The sequence below is a fragment of the Bufo gargarizans genome, chromosome 1 (assembly GCF_014858855.1).
Source record: "Bufo gargarizans isolate SCDJY-AF-19 chromosome 1, ASM1485885v1, whole genome shotgun sequence".
In the NCBI taxonomy this organism is placed as follows: Eukaryota; Metazoa; Chordata; class Amphibia; order Anura; family Bufonidae; genus Bufo; species Bufo gargarizans.
Genome location: NC_058080.1, coordinates 70982693 through 71008276, shown reverse-complemented (window position 1 = coordinate 71008276; position 25584 = coordinate 70982693). Strand labels below are relative to the sequence as shown.

The 25584-nt window shown below is 45.0% G+C and overlaps 1 protein-coding gene across 1 annotated transcript in view; it reads right to left on the bottom strand.

The window, feature by feature from the left end:
• Window positions 1-25584, bottom strand: part of STX18 (syntaxin 18) — a 146780-nt gene that overhangs the window by 50285 nt on the left and 70911 nt on the right. Inside the window, exons 2-6 of the mRNA XM_044283088.1 lie at window positions 22974-23041; window positions 11384-11496; window positions 7237-7314; window positions 6117-6183; window positions 3294-3412 (exon numbers count right to left, since the gene is read on the bottom strand). Of these exons, the coding sequence (XP_044139023.1) occupies window positions 3294-3412; window positions 6117-6183; window positions 7237-7314; window positions 11384-11496; window positions 22974-23041 (445 nt within the window). The remainder of the gene's footprint in view (window positions 1-3293; window positions 3413-6116; window positions 6184-7236; window positions 7315-11383; window positions 11497-22973; window positions 23042-25584) is intronic.

Sequence of the window (25584 nt, the reverse complement as noted above, 5' to 3'; positions counted from 1 at the left end):
TTTCCTCAAATACAAAGTCTCTTTCAATATCAGACACCATCTAAGGTGCCGATCTTCATACGTCATTTATTAGGATTAAGTGCCGCTGTGGTTTACAATATGTAGGACGCGCAACTCAAGCGTTACATTGCCGTTTAAACCAGCGTCGACAAAACATACAAAACCAATATGTCAAACGTAGTTTATCTAGGCACTGTGCTAATACCCCGGAAAAGGATCAGCATGACCCCGATAGATTTTATACCACCCAATCCGTATAATAGATTCCAAATCCTTTAAAAACTCGAGATCTATTGGATCCATCAGTTAAACACACTCACTGCCTATGGCCTGAACGAAATAAACTAAATAATAGAAATCTATAAATGAAATGATAATATAATCTATAAATCTATCTGGAACTGATACATCCAAACAAGCAGGGACCTATGCGGATTGGGATGACCACGTATATCAGGGATGGCCAACCTGCGGCTCTCCAGCTGTTGCAAAACTACAATTCCCACCATGCCCTGCTGTAGGCTGATAGCTGTAGGTAGTCTGGGCATGCTGGGAGTTGTAGTTTTGCAACAGCTGGAGAGCCTCAGGTTGGCCATCCCTGACGTATATGAACACGAGTACACATCGCTAGGAGAAACCATGCATATACGTGCATCCATCATTTACTTATGTGGTATTAACAACCCAAAGTCACCACGGGTGTGTGTGTAATGATAGAAGAACCCTACCTGCAGTAATATTTCCTCTTTATATGTACACACTTGGACACAATTTCATCTAAATTATTATTATTATTATTTTCCACCCATGGTAACTATTTCCTGAAGAGGAATAACAGAGAATCCCATTACTAGTAACCTTTTTATATACATATATTTTTATCTTTATTTTGGTTTTATCATTTTTATTACTATTTTAATAAATTATTGAAGCACACTACTACTGTATATGAGCCAAGATTGCCAGTCACATATATATATATATATATATGTATATATATATATATATATATATATATATATATATATATATATATATATATATAATGCTGTACACGTTGAACATTCCAAAAAGCTTAACACGGCTGCTAACTGCGACATCACTGTATCCAGTGCCCAGTTCGAGTCATTATTGTTGCAGTGGATACAATACTTCACAATATAGGCTGAGCCCAGGAGCCGACGCTCCGGGTACTATTGTGAAGGAAGCATCCCCACCGGCACACTTGCTATTAGGTCCATTCACACGTCCGCAAAATGGGTCCGCATCCGTTCCGCAATTTTGCGGAACAGGTGCGGACCCATTCATTATTAATGGTGCCAGAATGTGCTGTCCGCATCTGCATTTGCGGATCCGCACTGTCGGATCCGCAAAAAAATAGAACATGTCCTATTCTTGTCCACAATTGCGGACAAGAAAAGGCATTTTGTATGAGAGTGCTGGCGATGTGCGGTCCGCAAAATGCGGATCGCACAATGTCGGTGTCAGTGTTTTGCGGATCCGCAAAACACATACGGACGTGTGAATAGACCCTTATTGAGGAGACACATAGCAAACTCTGCTCCACTAAACATCATGCCCCCTTCCCAATGTGACCAATTCATCCTCATGGTCTAATAAAGAATAGGAAACCACAACATATATCTGTGCATTCCCACAACCAAACTTAGAAGTTTTCACAAGTTGAGTCCGCACATCGATGTCGGCATTCTACTGAAGCGGACAGAGAAAGGGAGAGCCCGTCCTCGCTCTCTATGTAATAACCATCCCACCAAAGAACCATGGAGGGATATATAGGTGAATAGAATACATTTCTTTTTTTAATTTTTAGAATCAGGCATGCGCTAGCGCTACGAAACCTCGGGAGGGAAATGTCAATCAACCCCTAAACACGCCTGCGAGCCAAAATTTTTCTATTTTAAATGTGTTGTGATCCTTTTCAATGTATATAGGCCTAACGAAGAGGGGAATCCAGCTCTCGAAACGCGTAGACTACCTGTAAATAAAGATTATTCTTCATCATCAACATCGCTCCTGATGTACCTCTCATCTTCATTCTGGCAGCGCCTTCCATGATCCTGAATTCTATTCCCAGTTAAATACTAAGCCTGTTTGCTCCAGAGCAGCACAGAGGACCACGGCTTCAGCCTAGGACAACCGCTTACTGGTCAGGATTTTGACTCTTCACAACACCATTTGGTAAACAAATTTGTGTTTTTTTAACCACTATTAAATAACCGATACCGCACATGTGGCGCCCTATTCTTCCCGTTATGGCACTGGTGCTATGCAGATGGAATCAATCTCTTTACCTGTATTGCACAGGTGTCAGCTGTATATTAAATCTGACACTCTGCTGCAAAGATCGGGATCAAAGAGAAGACCAATCATGGCTGTTTAACCCCCTCAGATGCTGCGGTCAATAGCGACCATGGCACGTAAGTTTTAAGAGGGAGGGGGGTTCCTCAGTTAACCCCATTAGCATTTCTGCAGTGCATTCACTGTGTACTAACGGGTTTTCATGGCAGTTGGATGCCTAATGGAGCCCCCCAGATTGGTCCAATAAGCTGCATGTCAGTTTTACACTGACAGGCATAATACACTGCAATTTATGTATGTGATCATGTGACTGTATGGACCAGTCCCCTTGTGGGATGCAAAAAAAGTGGTCAATTTAAATTGAAAAAAAAAAGAAAAACATTTTTCCCCCCACTTACAAAATGCTTTATTACTGCAACAAAATTATATATAATTTTTTAAAATAAAAATAAATAAATGAATTAAAGATTCTCTCTCTTCTGCACATGCACCAGGTAAAGGAATAGTTACAGACCCCCCCCCCCCCCCCGAGCAGAAACGATATCCATAGCCCAAACCAGAAAGCTGGTAAAGGACGTGACATGAGTAGAAGCTGGAGCATCACACGACCAGATTCCAGGGAGGCAGATTCACGAAACCTCGCAAAGGTAAAGATATTACAACCTTTCTCCTACAGGTGTGTTCTGTGTACTTAAGGTGGCTTTGCAGTACCTGCTAGGTCCCAGAAAACCCCTTTAATATTGACCTGAATGGGAGCTGTATAAATCTGTCTTCAGTAGGCTCCCCCTAGTGGTGGCTGCAGGCAGAATTTCAGCAATGAACCCACTGGCTGGTTGAAGCAAGGCTTTGAAGCTCTTGAGAAGTCAGGGTTCAGACCAGTATAGAGACAGATCATGGAATTAGTCATTACCGAATAGGCAACAATAAATACATTATACTCCCAGATTCTCTCAGCGGCACAGTAAGGTTCTCACCAGTAGTTTCTTCACCAGGAGACTTTGCTTCTTCCTTGGCCTCAAGATCTGTGAGTGTGATAGTCTCTGCCAAAGAAGAGGTCTTCATCTTGTGGACTTGTTCTGGTTCTAACCGGGATCTAGAATAAAAGACAAAACATGTGGTCATGTCGTCACTGAAATCATTGAATAGAGGTCACAGACGACTTCTGCACAGTGAGTGCACTTTGCGGCAAATCTATCAACCATCCAGTGTTATTCGATAAACATGGGTATCTTGCTTTTTTATTTATTGCCGATTTCTCCTGTAACCGGGGCTGACATATTGGTTGCAGTTACAGGGGGAATACAACCCCCAGAGAGGGTGTACAAGATTGTTCAGAGAGCGGACACAGGTGGCTCAGCCTGGACCAGAGCAGGAATGGGCATCGTCACTACCTGATCCGTATACACAGCGCTATGTTCATTTCCCGTCCCTGCCTTCTCTATGGTCACAAACAGAACAGTTATGGGCAGGCTTACATAAGCACTCATGGGACCACCCACCTTTGGGTGAGGCTTACATTTTTGGCCAGAGACAGCCCAAATGTGCAGGAACTGTCACTTAAAATTAGATTCATAAAGTAAGAGCACTAACAATAAAGAACAATGAGCTACCCAGTGATAATATCTGCTAAGGTTATTACAGGTGTAAAGGGTATGAACATTACGCACATTCACCGGGCAGGTGGGCAGCGCGGTGCCCGGCAATGACAGAATGACATTAGTGCATTTATCTAGCATGGGAAATAATTGACTTTCCCACCGACGCTCCAATCGCATGTACGGAACATTATAGGTTTAATTGAAAAGGGACACACTGCCTGAGACGCACCAGCACAAAGAAAGTCTATTACCGCGATAAAAGCCTTTCTAATTATCCCAATTCGCCTTCACTTATACCCAATAGGACGTCAACCTTCTGCCGAGAGGAGCTTTTTGATGTTGAATATAGTTAATTTATCAGGAAAAAAAAATCTTTTATGTTTTATTTCAGGCAGTCATGGTCTGGTAAGCGCACTGTAGTGGGGAAGGATAATAGGTTTTTATTTCATTCCATCTGAGACATTACTAGAGAACCCAAAAGACTTTCACAATAGCCAGAAGCATCCAAGAGAAGGACGAATATCTCCTGGACTACAGAGTATTTGCTGAGGGGGTCAGGAGTGGATTTGAAGGAAAGTCAATGTGTTGTATAAAGCGGTAGGCGAGCATCTTCCATGCAACTCGATGGGAAGTATGGACACACTGGAGAATGCATACATGCACACTGGGTGGGAGACCAGTCAGGACTACAGTAAAACCAGCTGCATAATAATTTGTCAGCTCTGAACCTTTGAGTCATGGTTCTTCAAGGTGTCCTGTGGTGTCTGGCACCAAGACATAAGCTTTAAATCCTGTTCTGTTCCTCACACCATTCTTCAAAAATGACCCTTTCTGATGGAAGCGTTGCTTTACATGACAGGGGTCAGCATGAGCAATGTGACAACCACACAGCCCCACACACATCAAACTGTGGCGCCATGCGGTTTGAGACCCTTCTATCATACCCTACAGGAGCTCTTTTGTGGGATCTGACCAGATATGGTCAACACCCCCACACCTTAATGAGCCTTGGGCACCCAGGAACCTGTCACAGGATGCACTTTCTTGGACCACTAAATACTGGGAACACATACACAACCTGCAAAACCTTTAAATCGTAACCTGCAGTATCTTTTTCAGAAATCTGTGCTCCACTAGTTCTTCTGCGGAACTGAAGCAGCCAGACTAGCCTTCATCCCCATCCACATCAGTTAGCCTTAAAGGGGTATTCTCATCAGATACAATGAGGGGAAATGGGAGAAAGGAGCGGGGAGAGCCATGGCTGGAGGACCCCGGATTTCCCGGGGGTCTATCCACCACCAAGTGCTGCTCCCATAGAAGTGAATAGGAGCGCACGGCACGCGCTCGACCCCTACTACCATTCATTTTTATGGGGAAGACAGAATTTTCGTCAGCCCCATAGAAATGAATGGAGGGTGGCTGCACATGCGCAGTGCACCCTCCGTTCATTTACCCGCTCCATTCTCATAGTACGTGCCGGTCCCAGAGGTGGGACCCGCTCCTATCAGACAATGGGAGCATATTCTAGCCATATGCCCCCATTGTTTGAGATGGCAATACCCCTTTAATGTACTATTACACCAGCAGATGTCATACAGATCACGATAAACGATCAAAGATGAAGCAACTCGTTAACAACGCGAATTTTGCTTATTATAAACATAATCGTTCGTACTTGCGGTTCCTTGTAAAGATGGAGGACAGATCAAGGCATGTATGAGATTGTTAGCAAGTAGAGGACTTCATATTATACGAACGGATCTATTAACGAGGAACAATGGAAAGATCACGATGGACGAGGAACAAGCGATTTGTCGCTCATCTTTGATTATTTATTACATCACATGATTCTCATTCATTTTCGCAAGAATCTGTACGATATTTGCTCCATGTAATAGAGTCTTTAGACTTCCATGATACTGTCAGCGGTTCACCGGTTGTCCTTCCCTGGAGCATTTTCGTAGATACTCATCATTCCATAACGGAAATATCCCACAAGACCTGCTGTTTGAGATGCTCTAATCCAGTTGTCCTACCATTCCAGTTTGGTCCATGTGGATGTCTCTCAGATCCTTACAACTGACTATTTTTCTGACAGTCTAATATACCCCACCCCATCCTAGATTCCATTGTCAGGAGATAATCAATGTTCTTCACCTGCTGCCGATCAGTATAAGCATCTACTTCATTAATACTCACAATCTTTTCTTGTCGACCATACGTTTCACTCGGATGGCTCGTTGCTCGGAGTACAGTTTACACACTCCTGCCACAGAAACAGAAAACAGCACAACTTCACTATAACCTAAAGGTTAGGAAGAACCAACAAATGAACATAAGCCTAAATACTAAGACCCTTTTTAAGCACCCACTAAACCCCCAACTCTATATGTAAAACTATCAAACCCACTCACATAGAGCTACTGGTTCCTCAGGCCGATTATTGTAGAAATGCTTGTTCCTGATAAGTAGCATGTGTAAAGATGCCAGCGATCACCTGATAAATGAGCTTCTTCATCAACTGATCGCATCACCAAAAATCATTTGGGGTCATTTACCAAAAAACATTCTTTGTTTCTCATCCGCGCTGTTATATATTTCACCTTATTTATGACAAGGAGTGCGTCTCGTCATAAATTAGGTGTCCCCTCATGTGACTGTTAAGTAAGGCTCAATTCACATGTCTATATAATGGTTCTGCATCCGTTCCGCAAATTGCGGAATGGGCGCGGACCCATTTATTCTCTATGGGGACAGAATAGATGCAGAGAGCACACTATGTGCTCTCCGCATCTCCGGAGCACGTCCCCGATCTTCCGGTCCGCGGCTCTGGAAAAAAATAAAACATGTCCTATTCTTGTCCAAATAGGCAGTTCTATGGGGGTGCCAGCCGGGTGTATTGCGGATCCGCAATGCACTACGGACGTCTGAATGGACCCTAAAACTACTCTATTTCCTAAGTGGAGTAGTTTATGTCAATATTTATGCCGTTTCAGAGGTTAGTAAATTTGCAGAGGCCGAACTTCTAGCCTCCGGCTAAAAGAGTGGGTTTGCAACTTTTTTACATCTAAAGCAGGCACGGTCTATCTAAACAGGGATCTGCCGCCCAGGAGCTATGATTCTCTAGGAGGACAAGCGATCGTCGTGGTCATTGCTTGTTCCCATACAGCAGAGGTGATTTCTGTATGTAAATGCAGCCCTCACCTCCACAGACGTTGAGGCAGTTATCGGGAACATTTGGTTCGTTCCTGATAATCGCCTGATTATCGATCCGTGAAATACAGATGTGTGGTGACTGATCCCCTGTAATAAAACCTACTTTTTAAATAGTCTTCGATGAAGTCCAGGACGGCCAGTCTGTGCTCCTTAACTTGAGTGGAAATGGTCTCCTTACATGCTGCAGAAAAAAAACAGATGAAAAACACAGATTTACTGATCAGATATCCGAAACTGGATAAACTAAAGCCTCATTCACACGTCCGTGTCCGTGCTCAAATCCGTGAGCAGGTGGTCAGTGATGCATCCGTGAAGGATCCGGGTCTCCGTTTTTTGCTGTTCGTCTTTCACTGACACTGAACAGCTGAAAAATAATTTTCAAAGCATCTCTTCTTAATGATCCGTGAAACACGGATGCAACACGTGTTTGTCACAGACCCATAGACTATAATGGACGTGATGGATACGTGAACACGGGCAAAATAGAGCATGCATCCGTGCTGAAAACACACCAACCCACGGAACGTGCTAAAACACTGATGTCTGAATACACACATTAAAATGAATGCGGGCGTGTGCGGTCCGTGGAGAACACATACAGCACACGTCGTCGTGTGAACGAGGCTTAAGACATAAGGCTTCGTCCACATCTGCGGCAGGTATTCCGGTACGGTGTTACTGCAGAGGAAGAAGCCGAACACCCCTGGGCCCTATGGATCCCCTTCACCATAACTGGGTCCACCAGGGTTCGGGCATGAATAGCGGCATTTTGCCGGACAACGTACTGCTGCCTAACCCTTCTGCCTGTACTCCCCATCCACATTAGTATGCAGCACACACACTGCAGTATGACTGCAGGTATTGTACCTTCTCTGCCTTCATTTCACTGTATAGTAAAACTTTCCTCCATAATATCCACCAAACCTATTAAAAGGAAACTGAAAACGTCAAAAGAACAATAAATGTGCTTGACTGAGGAAGACATCGGGCGTATCAGTATTTTCTCATTACTACATGGCAGAAATGCAGATAAGACAGAGGATGGCGGTGTGACTGGTGACTGCATTGCTTTGATCAAACTGCTTATTGTTATGGAAGACCATTCACAAAACACGTCCAAAACCGCTTCGTATGACCCGGGGGTGCCCGGATGCCCTCGTGCGGCTCTGTGTAAAATTGTTTTCATCAAATTCACAGAGGTGGAAAAGAAATAGGAGGATATAGAAAAGTTAAGCATATGCGGAGGACTGGTTATTTCTGTGACCGTATCAAATAGAGGTCACCCATGCCTATGATAAGGAACGCTAAACATGGAAGTAGGGATCGTACTTGAAGGGCGCTGCACACAATCTCCACATTCACACTGTGTGATCTATAATGCAAGGTGGCACAAAACTCAGACGACTGCATCCGTTCCGCAATTTTGCGAAATGGATGTAGACCCATTCATTTCAACGGTGCTGCATCCGCATCCGTGCTTCCGTGGCCCTGCAAAAAAGACAGAACATGTCCTATTCTTGTCCGCAATTGCTGATAAGAATAAGCATTTCTAAAATAGGGCCGAGCCGTTCTGTAAAATGCAGAACGCACACAGCAGGTATCTGTGTTTTGCGGACCGCAAAAAAGGGATACGGTCGTCAAAATGAGCACTAACTTACATAAAAAGAAAAGGTACATACAAACCATTAAAGCACCGCTAAACGGAGTCCACACACATCGAGACTACAAAACGTGGGGCGCAGCAGTGACTAGTGCTCTCCCAACCAGAGTACAAAATGGAGTATTCACTGCACACCATGTGTATAATAGTGGACAGTACAAGATCCAGTGTGACGCGGCACCCCGGTCAGTAGTAGCGTACTCATGCGGCTTCCGCCAGTCCTCTGAAGCTCACAGTAATATCACGGAGTTTCCAGATGGGTGCTGATGCTGGCTAATAAAGGGGTTGTCTCACCCCATACAATAGGGGTATATCGCTAGGATGTGCCCCCATTGTCTTATAGGTGTAGGTCGCACACCTATATCCAGAACGGAGCCCCACAAAGTGGTGGCCGGCCACCACCAAGCGCTCCTCCCATAGAAGTGCATGGGAGCGCACCACGCATGACCGGCCACCGCTCCCATTAATTTCTATGGGCCAGACGAAAATAGTTCAGTCAGCGCTCGGCTAATTTTGGCAGCCCCATAGAAAAGAATAGAGGGAAGCTGCGCGTGTGCAATGCGCCCACCACCACTCTCGATAAAGGTGGGGGTCCAGCACCTCTAAGACAATGGGGGCATATAGATGAGACTACCCGTTTAACTATTTTAGATTAAAAGAAAAGCAACAACTTCTCTCCTTTACATCAAAGGCAAAAAGGTTCACAGTTCTAGACAATCAAGGCCAAATGAAGTTTGCTTCCTTCCTCAACAAAATATACAGTGGAACTAGGGCTGCAGTAAACAAATATTTTTGTAAATCGAGTATTCTATCGATTATATTTCTCGATTCATCGAGTAATCTAATAAGAAAAAGCTACTTAAAATAACGTACATAATTAGGTATGTATAAAGTTATTGGTTTGAAGGGGTTAATAACTTTATACATGCCTAATGCCAAGGTGCTTCCATTAACCCCTCCAAACCAATAACTTTATACATGCCCATTGGGTTTGGAGGGGTTAATGGAAGCACCTTGGCATTAGGCATGTATAAAGTTATTGGTTTGAAGAGGTTAATGAAAGCACCTTGGAGGTGCCTTCATTAACCCCTCTCTAAACCAATAACTTTATACATGCCAAGGTGGTGCCTGCAGCCTCTATTAACCACTCTCTTTCCATCTGCCTCCCCCCAGCCTCTGATCTGCCTCCCCCCCAGCCTCTGATCTGCCTCCCCCCCAGCCTCTGATCTGCCTCCCCCCCCAGCCTCTGATCTGCCTGCCCCCAGCCTCTGAACTGCCCCCTCTGGTAACGCAAACCCCCCCCCCCTCCCCAGTATTAATCATTGGTGGCAGTGGCCACAGGGTCCCCCTCCTCCCCCCTATCATTGGTGGCAGTGTCAGTTCCGATCGGAGCCCCAGCAGTGTAATGCTGGGGCTCCGATCGGTTACCATGGCAGCCAGGAGTCATGCTACTGAAGTCCTGGCTGCCATGGTATGTTAGTGAGCAGAGAGCAGCGCATTATACTCACGTGCGCTGTGGCCGCCGGTCGCTCCTTCTCATAGGTCTGTGCGGCGCATTGCTAATGCTGTAAGCATTAGCAATCCGCCGCACAGACAGAAGAAGGAGCGACCGGCGGCCACAGCGCACGTGAGTATAATGCGCTGCTCTCTGCTCACTAACATACCATGGCAGCCAGGGCTTCAGTAGCGTCCTGGCTGCCATGGTAACCGATCGGAGCCCCAGCATTACACTGCTGGGGCTCCGATCGGAACTGACACTGCCACCAATGATGGGGGGACCCTGTGGGATATGGCCGGCACATTCATTGGTGGCGCAGTGGCCACAGTCCCTCCCCTCCTCCTCCTACTCTGTCCTCATTGGTCTTCAGCGGCAGCCGCGCACAGTGGGGGGGGGGGGGGGGGAGGGACTCCCTCCTCCTCCTCCCTCCGCTGTGCCGGCCGGCTCAGTCCTGCCTCTCTGACCTCCGGAGGACACGGAAGCGGTGAGTGAGACGCTTAATTTCACTCCCGCTCCGTGATCACGTGATGTAAACGATTACTCGATGCAGGGAAACTGCATCGATGAATTTTTTGACTCGATTTAATCGAGTTATTCGAATAATCGTTTCAGCCCTAAGTGGAACCTCCCGAAAAGACCACTTCTTGAGAAGACCTCCCTTTTCTAAAGCCTTGGGGGCCTTGTTATCAGAAGGGGCAGCTGATGCACACAGGGGTAGGTTTACAAAACAGATTTTCCACATGGATTTTCGTGTCGATTTCTCAGCTTTTTTACACCAAATCCACACCAATATCTGTATGTGTTACTTGCGGATTTGCCCCAGATCTCACACTTTGCATTGAAATACGCAATTCAAATCCGCAGGATTTACAAATCAGCATGGCAGGTCAATTCTGGCTGGAAAAAATATGCAAAGTGTATATGAGATTTCTGCTTGTACCGCATTACGCTACGGTTTTTCTACACAGCAACCTGCGCAGAAAAACAGCACTTGGAACGCGGATGCATGAATATGTGGGGGATATACAGACTGCGTGCCCTTAAGCTAGATAGCTTTATAAACGCATAGATACACTACATATACCAGCTCACCTTCTGTCCGGAGATGCTGAATGGCTTCAGAGCATGCTCTCATGAAGGTCTGTGCGTCCTGATCGATCTGGTCGCGCTCGCCGTCAGTCATACGGGAATATTTTGACACATGACTAAAAAAGCAAATAGTCGAGCATTAGAGACCATACAATACTGTATGTAGTTATTACTAGCAGCAAGTGCCCAACGCTCTCCCGCTTCCGTGGATGGTCACAGGCACCTTGTCACTTACTCTGCTCCGTCTATTGCTTCGCCGACGGTCCGGGCCTGCGTGTCCTCCTCTGCTAGCAGCAGGCCCAACCGCCAGGATCTAAAGCTGCTTGTCCCGCTGCAGGCCGTAGCCTCCCCTTAGGCCGTGTGCTCCATGGTTCTTAATGGGCCAGAACGTATGCGCCCTAGTTTACATCAGCCAATGGCTGGACACTTCAGGTTACTTAAGCCTCTAGGGGAGCTTTAGGTTTTCTAGTGTACTAGTACCAATTTAAGGTATGCTGTTCTGTTTGTCTGCCTGTGTACTGACATCTACCTGTATACCAACTCGGACCCTCCGCTACTTGACCTGACCTTGGCCCATTTGCTGTGTTGACCCCTTGCTGCCTGCCCGACTAGTCCCACAGATTCACACGTGACCTCAGCCTGTTTACTGATACGAGTCTCTGACCCCCGTGGGTCAGCTGCCAAATATATATTCCAAGAGTTAGAGGCCTGGTAGCTCCCCAGAAGTGAAGACCAGATCCCTGTACAGGGTTTAAAGGGCAAAAACTTAGAATAACGCCCTTAAATCTAGCTCAAAGTCAAACCAGTCTGTTTACAGCTGAGCTTAAAGGGCTCCTTCATCTAGCAGCATTTATATTCCGTCATCCAATCTTTTTTTCTTTTGCTAGTAACAGACTAGGTTCCTAAATACAGTAATATGTTTTTCTATATTGTCTGCTAAGATGTGCTCCCATATTTAAAGGGGTTGATCCGCCAACAACATTTATCACCTATCCACAGGTGATAAATACATGACAGTTGGGGGTCCGAGTGCTGGGCCCCTGACCCATCACTGTGTGAGTGAAGTGGTGTGCATGACCACAGCTCCATTCATTTCTAGGGGACTGATGAGTATAGCATTGAGCTATCCGCAGCAGATCCATAGAGATTGAATGGAGCGATGGTAACACATGCGCATTACCACTCCATCCACACAGGAGGGCCGCTGTTCTTAGCACTGGTGGGAGTAGTCAGACCCCCAGCAATCATACCCTCATCACCTATCCTGTGGCAGCTGATACAAGTCAATGGTAAAATGCCTTTAGGGCCCAAACAAGGGGTTCAAGGGCTTCTATGGATAAGGGGTATAATGTATAAGCACATATACATTAATGTCTAAAAGAGTTTTTTTGTTAAAATGGTCATAAAAAAACTAAAAAAAAAAACTAAAAACGAAAACACAATGGCATAAAGCTATGGGAAATCAGGAGGTAGGAGGGACGGCTCTGTAGAAAACCCATTAAAGCAGCTCTTTTCCACATGTAACCAGTTATTTGTATAAAAGCTGAAGAATTCTGTTTCAGGCCATAATGTTCTTGATAGTCGATCATTTAGCGCAGGTACAGATTGTCTAAGGCTACTTTTACACTAGTGTTATTCTTTTATTCTTTTCCGGCATAGAGTTCTGTCCTAGGGGCTCAATACCGGAAAATAACGGATCAGTTTTATCCCCATGCATTCTGAATGGAGAGCAATCCGTTCAGGATGCATCAGGATGTCTTCAGTTCAGTCCCTTTTACGGTATTTGGCCGGAGAAAATACTGCAGCATGCAGCATCCAAAATTCCGGAACACTTGCCAGAATGCCGGATTCAGCATTTATTTGCCATTTAAATGCATTAATGCAAGTGTTCCGGCAAAAAGGATCCGGTTTTCCGGTCTGCGCATACCTTTAAAAATGTAAAAAATAAATAATTAACGGATCTGTTTTCCGGATGACACCAGAGAGACGGATCCGGTGTTTCAATGCATTTGTTAGACGGATCCACATCCGGATCCGTCTACAAATGCTATCCGTTTGCACACGGATTTCCAGATACGGCAGGCAGTTCCGGCGACGGAACGGATCTTCACAACGCAAGTGTGAAAGTACCCTAATACCATGTTCCCCGGGTTATAATGCTTCTTCAGAGCAAAGAAATGATAAGTGTGTGACATTAACCCATGATTAGGAGCTCTGCGGGCTACAATACCCCCACACAATGACGCCGCTTCTGAACTAGCTCTCCTGCCCATCACAGAGGGCACAGGTGAATGGCGCGCACTTGTTTTCTGCCCGCCAAATTAAACCAGCCTATATCATCAGAACGGTGAAATGCATCTGGAGGGATCCGCCGATACAGGACGATGAACCAGACTGCCGCTTATCTGTACGACTCATTTACCAGCAGTCGCCTGTTAAATTGAATGCAGCGGAGGAGAGGACTCTCCTCCGGAGTGCAGAGCGGACAACTTCTGGAGATGGGCTGCAGGGGGCATTGTTTCCGCAGTACACGCAGTAAACGTTTGGACATATGGAGCCCCTTTCTACGAGTCACCCCCGTTTGAAAGGCCCCTCCTTACCCTATTGTTCAGACCATAAGCCCTGTTCAGACCCCATGAAAATTAAGGATGTGAAACCCCACACCCTTTTAGTTCAGGACCTGTCCCCTCTCCTGACATGTCTGGTTTAGCCAGTTGTCAGATCAGAACTACCTGGCTGTGCAGGTCCTTCCATTGGGGCTAGAACATATGTAGAGCGCCACCCACAGGGCGCGCATCCTAGCATGCAAGCAGAGTCTGATGACGCAGCATCCAGGGAAGAAGGAAGGTCGTGAAATGCTCCCACCCAGGATATTTTGGCAGCTCACAGGGGATTCGATAACTCTTCTGGGAGGTCTATCTTATTTCCAGGAGCCTCCCAGATTTCCAGGAGAGTTGGTAAGAGTTAAATAGAGTCATCCACTGATGCAACATCCTTAAAGGGGTTGTCTCACTTCAGCAAATGGCATTTACCGTGTAGAGAAAGTTAATACAAGGCACTTACTAATGTATTGCGAGTGTCCATATTGCTTTCTTTGCTGTCTGGATTAATTTTTCCATCACATTATACACTGCTCGTTTCCATGGTTACGACCACCCTGTAATCCAGCAGTGGTGGCTGCGCTTGTACACTATAGGAAACAGCACCAACCTATGTGCGCTCCCGACGTCTCGGCCACCAGAAACTCTGGCACTTTTTTCTAAAGTGTGCAAGCACGACCACCACTACTGTATTGCAGGGTGGTCATAACCATGGAAACAAGCAGTGTATAATGTGATGGAAAAATGAATCCAGCCAGCAAAGGAAGCAATATGGACAATCACAATACATTAGTAAGTGCCTTGTATTAACTTTCTCTACATGATAAATGCCATTTACTGAAGAGACACGACCCCTTTAACACTGGGTGCACACTATCATATTCTAACATCATATTCTATTCATTACTATAAAAATACAGGTGTTTACGCAGTCTTCAGGTGTGGGGCCACAGCGTCGCTGGAAGGGAGGGCCCACGGTACTGGATATGTTCCTTGGCACTGATGTTCACTGGATAATAGAGATGCAGTGGTTCCACAAACTCCAGTGGGAACCGTGGTAGTGAGTAGTCCAATGTAAGGCGTGCTATACACTCATTTGGTTGACGGTTATTTATCCCAATTGGCCAATATACTTGCATGCTTGGCTGAGCGGAGCGTACATGTGTTCTGAATAGGCAGAGGGGGATAGGCCGCTAGCAGAGGTTCATCAATCCATCTGCCGTCCAGGGACAGACATTCAATGGCCGACTAGTCTCACACATTGATGTACATATAATGTAAGGCAGGTTTAACCCCCACTTCATCAAGTCTCTAGTAAAGACTACTCATACTAGAGGTCCCCGTTGATTTACGACTTATCACCCATTCTGTTGAATGCGTATTTGACCACTTTGGGTATTTGCCACATATTTGCCTGTTTGGGTTCACAACTAAAATCTGCAGCAAAACCCGCCAGGCTATGGACAAGCTGTGTGAAAATCTGCCAATTGTAAAAGGGGTTTTGAACCCTAATCCTCGGCACCCCCTCCCTCTGAAAAGTATAAATGTGTAATAACCCGCAGAAGTATTCTCCAACCTTTATTATATTTGCCGTATAAGAAGCACATATATAATAAACTACTAATATAAATGTAATAAAATCTCCCCAGCTCCAGAATTACACCAAATACCCCCTAAACAGAGGTAATACAATGATAAATATTTAGTCTAGCAAGAGAGGTCCATGGCTGAACACTGAGGAGTAACAGAACAGGGGGGAAGGAGGCGCCTAATGATTACAACACGCAGTACCACAGCGCCATCTGCTGGACAGTGAATGTATGGGAAATGAGGCTAACTCTTAAACTGCTCTTTACGTTAAAGTAACTGGAACTAAGCCCACAAACCCAAATGTCATAAATATGAAATTCTGCCTTAAATCAAGAACAAAAATCATCCTGTTATACTTGTATTTAGGTGCATCTATTTCTAGGACATCGTTACGGCTTCTGCGCCGGTTGTCAGCTACCTTCCCAGAATACTGCTGGGATATCCGACATTCTCCGGTGAATGAATAATAATGGGAGAATCCTAATTCATATAAGGAGAGATAGTAAAGGGGTTTTCCGGTATGTGGATATTCATGGCTTATCCTAAGGATAGGTCATCAATATTAGAAGATTGGGGCTCAGACACCTGGTACCCCACACCAATCAGCTGGGGCCGGAAGCCTCTATACACGGTCTTCTTCCTGGCACCATGGCATGGGGCATGGCAGATGTGCTGCAGTACCCTAGTACGGCCACTACACAGAGGATGGAGCCTTCCGCTTCCTGCTTCGATCACCGCTCGGGTAAGGGATCAGCAACCTGCGGCATTCCAGCTGTTCACCACAACTCTCAGAATGCTCTATTGACTTCTAAGAGAGAAGAACAGCTGAGCATGTTTGCATGTTGAGGGTTGTAGTTATCGTCGCCAAAGGTGACTGGCGCCGGCAGCTTCTAGAAACAGCTAATTGGTGGGGGAGCAGGGTGTCTGACCCGCACCCATCTGATGACCTATCCTGAGGGTGGGCCATCAATATCCAAGTCCTGGAAAGCCCCTTGAAGGATATTGGGTGACGTTCATAACAGATGAATCCATGCATTTTTCCATGACAACACAATGGCCTCAATGCCTCATGGTAGCAGGAGTTCGCACCTGCGTTGGAGGCTCCCGATTGTGGCGCCCGTCACAGATTCTGTACATCCAGTCAAAACACAGTATTCTGAATGGAAACTGAACGGACTCCTCTGTAGCCAACAGAGTCAGCTCGGCTCTGTTCAGGTCAGTTACGTCAGTTTCATCTAAAGGCTCATGCGCACGACCGCGCCGTGTTTTGCAGTCCGCAAATTTCTGATCCGCAAAAACACGGATGCTGCCCGTCTGCGTTCCCGCAATTTGCAGAACGAAAGGCCATAATAGAAATACCTGTTCTTGTCTGCAAAATGGACAAGAACAGAACATGTTTTTTTTTTTTGTGGCCCCAAAGAACATATATATGCAGTTACACACACGCACACACATACGATCTTGTATACACATATACTCGGATACACACACACACAGACGCTCCAGAATACATATATTATCCGGTACACACATGCACACACAGACGCTCCTGTATACATACAGTTGCAAGAAAAAGTATGTGAACCCTTTGGAATGATATGGATTTCTGCACAAATTGGTCATAAAATGTGATCTGATCTTCATCTAAGTCACAACAATAGACAATCACAGTCTGCTTAAACTAATAACACACAAATAATTAAATGTTACCATGTTTTTATTGAACACACCATGTAAACATTCACAGTGCAGGTGGAAAAAGTATGTGAACCCCTGGACTAATGACATCTCCAAGAGCTAATTGGAGTGAGGTGTCAGCCAACTGGAGTCCAATCAATGAGATGAGATTGGAGGTGTTGGTTACAGCTGCCCTGACCCATAAAAAACACACACCAGTTCTGGGTTTGCTTTTCACAAGAAGCATTGCCTGATGTGAATGATGCCTCGCACAAAAGAGCTCTCAGAAGACCTACGATTAACAATTGTTGACTTGCATAAAGCTGGATAGGGTTATAAAGGTATCTTCAAAAGCCTTGCTGTTCATCAGTCCATGGTAAGACAAATTGTCTATAAATGGAGAAAGTTCAGCACTGCTGCTACTCTCCCTAGGAGTGGCCGTCCTGTAAAGATGACTGCAAGAGCACAGCGCAGACTGCTCAATGAGGTGAAGAAGAATCCTAGAGTGTCAGCTAAAGACTTACAAATGTCTCTGGCATATGCTAACATCCCTGTTAGAGAATCTACGATACCTAAAACACTAAACAAGAATGGATTTCATGGGAGGATACCACAGAGGAAGCCACTGCTGTCCAAAAAAAACATTGCTGCACGTTTACAGTTTGCACAAGAGCAGCTGGATGTTCCACAGCAGTACTGGCAAAATATTCTGTGGACAGATGAAACCAAAGTTGAGTTGTTTGGAAGAAACACACAACACTATGTGCGGAGAAAAAGAGGCACAGCACACCAACATCAAAACCTCATCCCAACTGTGAAGTATGGTGGTGGGGGCATCATGGTTTGGGGCTGCTTTGCTGCGTCAGGGCCTGGACGGATTGCTATCATCGAAGGAACAATGAATTCCCAAGTTTATCAAGACATTTTGCAGGAGAACTTAAGGCCATCTGTCCACCAGCTGAAGCTCAACAGAAGATGGGTGTTGCAACAGGACAACGACCCAAAGCATAGAAGTAAATCAACAACAGAATGGCTTAAACAGAAGAAAATACGCCTTCTGGAGTGGCCCAGTCAGAGTCCTGACCTCAACCCGATTGATATGCTGTGGCATGACCTCAAGAAAGCGATTCCCACCAGACATCCCAAGAATATTGCTGAACTGAAACAGTTCTGTAAAGAGGAATGGTCAAGAATTACTCCTGACCGATGTGCACGTCTGATCTGCAACTACAGGAAACGTTTGGTTTAAGTTATTGCTGCCAAAGGAGGTTCAACCAGTTGTTAACCGCCTCCCGACCGCTGAACGCACGGATGCGTCCGGGAGGCGGTCGATTCATTCCTCCTGGACGCATCCGTGCGTCATCTCGCGAGAGGCGCGCGTTCACAGGATCGGAAGGTAAGCGAGTGGATCTCCAGCCTGCCAGCGGCGATCGTTCGCTGGCAGGCTGGATATGCGATTTTTTTAACCCCTAACAGGTATATTAGACGCTGTTTTGATAACAGCGTCTAATATACCTGCTACCTGGTCCTCTGGTGGTCCCTTTTGCTTGGATCGACCACCAGAGGACACAGGTAGCTCAGTAAAGTACCACCAAACACCACTACACTACACTACACCCCCCCCCCACCCCGTCACTTACTAACCCCTTATGAACCCCCATGATCACCCCATATAGACTCCCTGATCACCCCCCTGTCATTGATCACCCCCCTGTAAGGCTCCATTCAGACGTCCGTATGATTTTTACGGCTCCACGGATACATGGATCGGATCCGCAAAACACATACGATGTCTGAATGGAGCCTTACAGGGGGGTGATCAATGACAGGGGGGTGATCACCCATATAGACTCCCTGATCACCCCCCTCTCAGGCTCCATTCAGACGTCCGTATGATTTTTACGGATCCACGGATACATGGATTGGATCCGCAAAACGCATACGGACGTATGAATGGAGCCTTACAGGGGGGTGATCAATGACAGGGGGGTGATCACCCCATATAGAAACCGTGATCACCCCCCCCCCCCGTAAGGCTCCATTCAGGCATTTTTTTGGCCCAAGTTAGCGGAAATTATAATTTTTATTTTTTTTCTTACAAAGTCTCATTTTCCACTAACTTGTGTCAAAAAATAAAATCTCACATGAACTCACCATACCCCTCACGGAATCCAAATGCGTAATTTTTTTTTTACATTTATATTCCAGACTTCTTCTCACGCTTTAGAGCCCCTAAAATGCCAGGGCAGTATAAATACCCCACATGTGACCCCATTTCGGAAAGAAGACACCCCAAGGTATTCTGTGAGGGGCATATTGAGTCCATGAAAGATTGACATTTTTGTCCCAAGTTAGCGGGAAAAAAAAACAATTTCCGCTAACTTATGCCAAAAAATATATAATTTCTATGAACTCGCCAGGCCCCTCATTGAATACCTTGGGGTGTCTTCTTTCCAAAATGGGGTCACATGTGGGGTATTTATACTGCCCTGGCTTTTTAGGGGCCCTAAAGCGTGAGAAGAAGTCTGGGATCCAAATGTCTAAAAATGCCCTCCTAAAAGGAATTTGGGCCGCTTTGCGCATCTAGGCTGCAAAAAAGTGTCACACATGATTTCAAACTACTTACCACACATTAGGGCCCCTAGAATGCCAGGGCAGTATAACTACCCCACAAGTGACCCCATTTTGGAAAGAAGACACCCCAAGGTATTCCGTGAGGGGCATGGCGAGTTCCTATAATTTTTTTTTTTTTGTCACAAGTTAGCTGAAAATGATGATTTTTTTTTGATTTTTTTTTTCTTACAAAGTCTCATATTCCACTAACTTGTGACAAAAAATAAAAAATTCTAGGAACTCGCCATGCCCCTCACGGAATACCTTGGGGTGTCTTCTTTCCAAAATGGGGTCACTTGTGGGGTAGTTATACTGCCCTGGCATTTTAGGGGCCCAAATGCGTGTGAAGTAGTTTGCAATCAAAATGTGTAAAAAAAATGGCCTGTGAAATCCGAAAGGTGCTCTTTGGAATGTGGGCCCCTTTGCCCACCTTGGCTGCAAAAAAGTGTCACACATCTGGTATCGCTGTACTCAGGAGAAGTTGGGGAATGTGTTTTGGGGTGTCATTTTACATATACCCATGCTGGGTGAGAGAAATATCTTGGTCAAATGCCAACTTTGTATAAAAATAAAAAAATGGGAAATGTCATTTTTTACAGATTTTGATTTCAAACTTCTTCTCACGCATCTGGGCCCCTAAAATGCCAGGGCAGTATAACTACCCCACAAATGACCCCATTTTGGAAAGAAGACACCCCAAGGTATTCGCTGATGGTCATAGTGAGTTCATGGAAGTTTTTATTTTTTGTCACAAGTTAGTGGAATATGAGACTTTGTAACAAAAAAAAAAACCACATCATTTTCCGCTAACTTGTGACAAAAAATAAAAAGTTCTATGAACTCACTATGCCCATCAGCGAATACCTTTGGGTGTCTACTTTCCGAAATGGGGTCATTTGTGGGGTGTTTGTACTGTCTGGGCATTGTAGAACCTCAGGAAACATGACAGGTGCTCAGAAAGTCAGAGCTGCTTTAAAAAGCGGAAATTCACATTTTTGTACCATAGTTTGTAAACGCTATAACTTTTACCCAAACCATTTTTTTTTTTATCAAAGACATGTAGAACAATAAATTTAGCGAAAAATTTATATATGGATGTCGTTTTTTTTGCAAAAAAATCGTTAAATTTTGATTAATAACAAAAAAAGTTAAAATGTCAGCAGCAATGAAATACCACCAAATGAAAGCTCTATTAGTGAGAAGAAAAGGAGGTAAAATTCATTTGGGTGGTAAGTTGCATGACCGAGCGATAAACGGTGAAAGTAGTGTAGTGCAGAAGTGTAAAAAGTGGCCTGGTCATTAAGGGGGTTTCAGCTAGCGGGGCTGAAGTGGTTAAATCCAAGGGTTCACATACTTTTTCCACCTGCACTGTGAATGTTTACATTGTGTGTTCAATAAAAACATGGTAACATTTAATTCTGTGTGTGTTATTAGGTTAAGCAGACCGTGATTGTCTATTGTTGTGACTTAGATGAAGATCAGATCACATTTTATGACCAATTTGTGCAGAAATCCATATCATTCCAAAGGGTTCACATACTTTTTCTTGCAACTGTATACATATATAATCCGGTACACACATGCACACACAGACGCTCCTGTATACATATATTATCCGGTACACACATAGACACTCCTGTATACATATATAATCCGGTACACACATAGACACTCCTGTATACATATATAAGCCGGTACACACATAGACACTCCTGTATACATATATAAGCAGGTACACACAGACACTCCTGTATACATATATAATCCGGTACACACATGCACATACAGACGCTCCTGTATACATATATATACTCAGGTACACACATGCACACACAGACGCTCCTGTATACATACATACATATATACATATACATATATATATATATATATATACACACACACACTCAGGTACACACATGCACACACAGACGCTCCTGTATACATACATACATATATACATATACACATATATATATATATATATATATATATATATATATATACATACACACACACACACACACACACACACACACACACACACACACACTCAGGTACACACATGCACACACAGACACTCCTGTATACATATATAAGCCGGTACACACATGCACACACAGACGCCCCTGTATACATATATAAGCCGGTACACACATGCACACACAGACGCTCACGCGTTTCGTCTCTAAGCATGGTGGCGCTCACCTGCAGGCGTTAATGTAATCCTTCCTGTGCTCCAGCAGGAAATGAACACCCACCTGAAAGTAGTGTAGTGCAGAAGTGTAAAAAGTGGCCTGGTCATTAAGGGGGTTTCAGCTAGCGGGGCTGAAGTGGTTAAATCCAAGGGTTCACATACTTTTTCCACCTGCACTGTGAATGTGTACATGGTGTGTTCAATAAAAACATGGTAACATGTAATTCTTTGTGTGTTATTAGGTTAAGCAGACTGTGATTGTCTATTGCTGTGACTTAGATGAAGATCAGATCACATTTTATGACCAATTTGTGCAGAAATCCATATCATTCCAAAGGGTTCACATACTTTTTCTTGCAACTGTATACATATATAATCCGGTACACACATGCACACACAGACGCTCCTGTATACATATATTATCCGGTACACACATAGACACTCCTGTATACATATATAATCTGGTACACACATAGACACTCCTGTATACATATATAAGCCGGTACACACATAGACACTCCTGTATACATATATAAGCAGGTACACACAGACACTCCTGTATACATATATAATCCGGTACACACATGCACATACAGACGCTCCTGTATACATATATATACTCAGGTACACACATGCACACACAGACGCTCCTGTATACATACATACATATATACATATACACATATATATATATATATATACACACACACAAACACACTCAGGTACACACATGCACACACAGACACTCCTGTATACATATATAAGCCGGTACACACATGCACACACAGACACTCCTGTATACATATATAAGCCGGTACACACATGCACACACAGACGCCCCTGTATACATATATAAGCCGGTACACACATGCACACACAGACGCTCACGCGTTTCGTCTCTAAGCATGGTGGCGCTCACCTGCAGGCGTTAATGTAATCCTTCCTGTGCTCCAGCAGGAAATCCTTCAGCTTCCCAATGTTGTTGATCTACATAGAAAAGAGAAACCAAAAATATGAGACAAAGGACAGAACCTCGAGGTCACACAGTGCTGTACTGGGGACGGGTGGCTGCCGTCGTCCCCCATTACCTCTGGAGGGAAGTGCAGGTCCCCTCTGCAATCTCGCCCTAGTGCTGGCTGCAGGCAGCCATACTTTTATAACTTCATTCTGTGTTTAGGACCCGCACCTATCCTTAAAGGGGGTCTCTCCATCACTGCAGGGAATCACTGGGGAAGAGGCTGTGTAAGTACGCCGCTGTCTCCACTGACTTCTATGGGAGTTACAGAGATACAGTGGAGTGGCCGAATCCAGTCTACACAGTGCTATGTGAGCTCCCCCGTCCGGACTGCAGGCCGACACACTGTAACGCCACACGCTGCAGATTTGTAGCAGATAAGTAACACACACACACAGATTTACTTTTGGATTTTAACTACTGAGTGTAATGGAAGAAATCTGTGATTAATCCACTAACAATCCACAAGATAAGAGGGCAGTCACACAACCGCATCCGTTTAGGGGTCTGCAAAACATGGATGGGCTGTGCGTTTCCCGCACTGTTCACAGGCCCCAATGAAAAAAATGCCTATTCTTGACCACAGAACAGTCAATTTGCGGCTTGGCCACGCGGATGTGGACAGCATACGGACGACAACTGTCTACTGTCTGGATCTTTGCTGCCGCACAGAAATGAATGCGTCCTTGTGTGACCCACAAAAAATGTGGATCGTACGCAGACCAACAATACGGTCGTGTGAATAGGCCCTTGTGGTCATCCTGAAGATCTGGCAGTCCAATCCGCAACAAGTAGATGGGGTGTGTAAAATCCCATAGACTTGTACTGCACAGTACGTTGCTGAGGATTTGCGGTCCGGAATCCACACAGCAATTCGTAAAGGAAACTGCAAAGTGTGAACTTAACCTAAAAGTTTATATTCTCACTACTAATAATAAAAACTCCACAAAAGGTAAGTTTGCCCTGCTCTTCCCAGCTGGTGCGGTCAGGAGTTGGGCACAGTGAAAACTCCTCATGGATTCCCTTTAACCTTTTCCCTACCGCTGCATGACTTCATACGTCGTGGTGGTGGTGGGCTCTGAACTGCAACCCAATGTATAAAGGCGTCGACATGGCACCCCAAGTCACTATGAACGCACTGTCAATAGACAGCTGCGGGCACAGTAAGTATCCCCGAGACCAGTACAAGCAGTCTCTCTGCATGGCATCATTGTAGCAGGGTGCTACAACCATCCACTGCAGAGTAAAGTGAGCAAGCTGGCAGGGGAGCGCTCTGCTTTATGTGAGAGTGCCCCCTGCTGGCTGTAACACTGTGAGCCTGCGGGCTGTGAATTAACCCCTACCTGCCCAATCATTAAAAATAAATATATATATATAAAAAAGGGCAGCACTCCAGAAAGTAAAAAAGTCTTTATTTACCCCAGTGGGACATGCGCGACGTTTCGGCTCTATACAGGAGCCTTTCTTAAAGAGGACCTTTCACTACTCTACAAACGAAAAACTAACTATACCTGTGGGCAGAGCGGCGCACAGGGGTCCCCCTGCACTTACTGGTAAGTCTGGGCGCGGCTCCGTTCGCCCGGTATAGGCTCCGGTGTCTGCGCTCCCTCTGACTGATTTCTTGTAGGAGGCGTGTCCCTTGCTGCACTGCTGGCCAATCGCAGCGCACAGCTCATAGCCTGGCTATGAGCTGTGCGCTGCGATTGGCCAGCAGTGCAGCAAGGGACACGCCTCCTACAAGAAATCAGTCAGAGGGAGCGCAGACACCGGAGCCTATACCGGGCGAACGGAGCAGCGCCCAGACTTACTAGTAAGTGCAGAGGGACCCCTGGGCGCCGCTCTGCCCACAGGTATAGTTAGTTTTTCGTTTGTAGAGTAGTGAAAGGTCCTCTTTAAGCGAAAAAAAATAAAAAAAATTAAAATAAAAAATTATATATATCTCCCCCTATATAAATTATATACAGTACAGACCAAAAGTTTGGACACACCTCCTCATTCAAAAGAGTTTTCTTTATTTTCATGACTATGAAAATTGTAGATTCACACTGAAGGCATCAAAACTATGAATTAACACATTTGGAATTATATACATAACAAAAAAGTGTGAAACAACTGAAAATATATAATATCCTAGGTTCTTCAAAGTAGCCACCTTTTGCTTTGATTACTGCTTTGCACAGGATAAATTGAGAACATGAAATCTGACCACAAGATGGCAGCAGAGCATGACACATAAGACTAGCAGTGTGCGACTGCGGCCATATAGTCCAACACAAAAGTGGAAAGACACAGCGGAAAGGGTTTTTCACAACTAGTACAGAGGATTGACTCAAAGCTCTTATTTTTTTGAAGACTGGTCCATGTTACTCTTGCAATAGTTTGGATAAATTTGTCCGGTAATCATCAAATTTTCTCTTAAAGGGGGCCATAAACATCAGAGCAAACTTGACTGAAACTGGCAATTACCACTGGGCAGCATAACAGCGGGCAGTGTGCGGCAGATGCTGGGGGAATG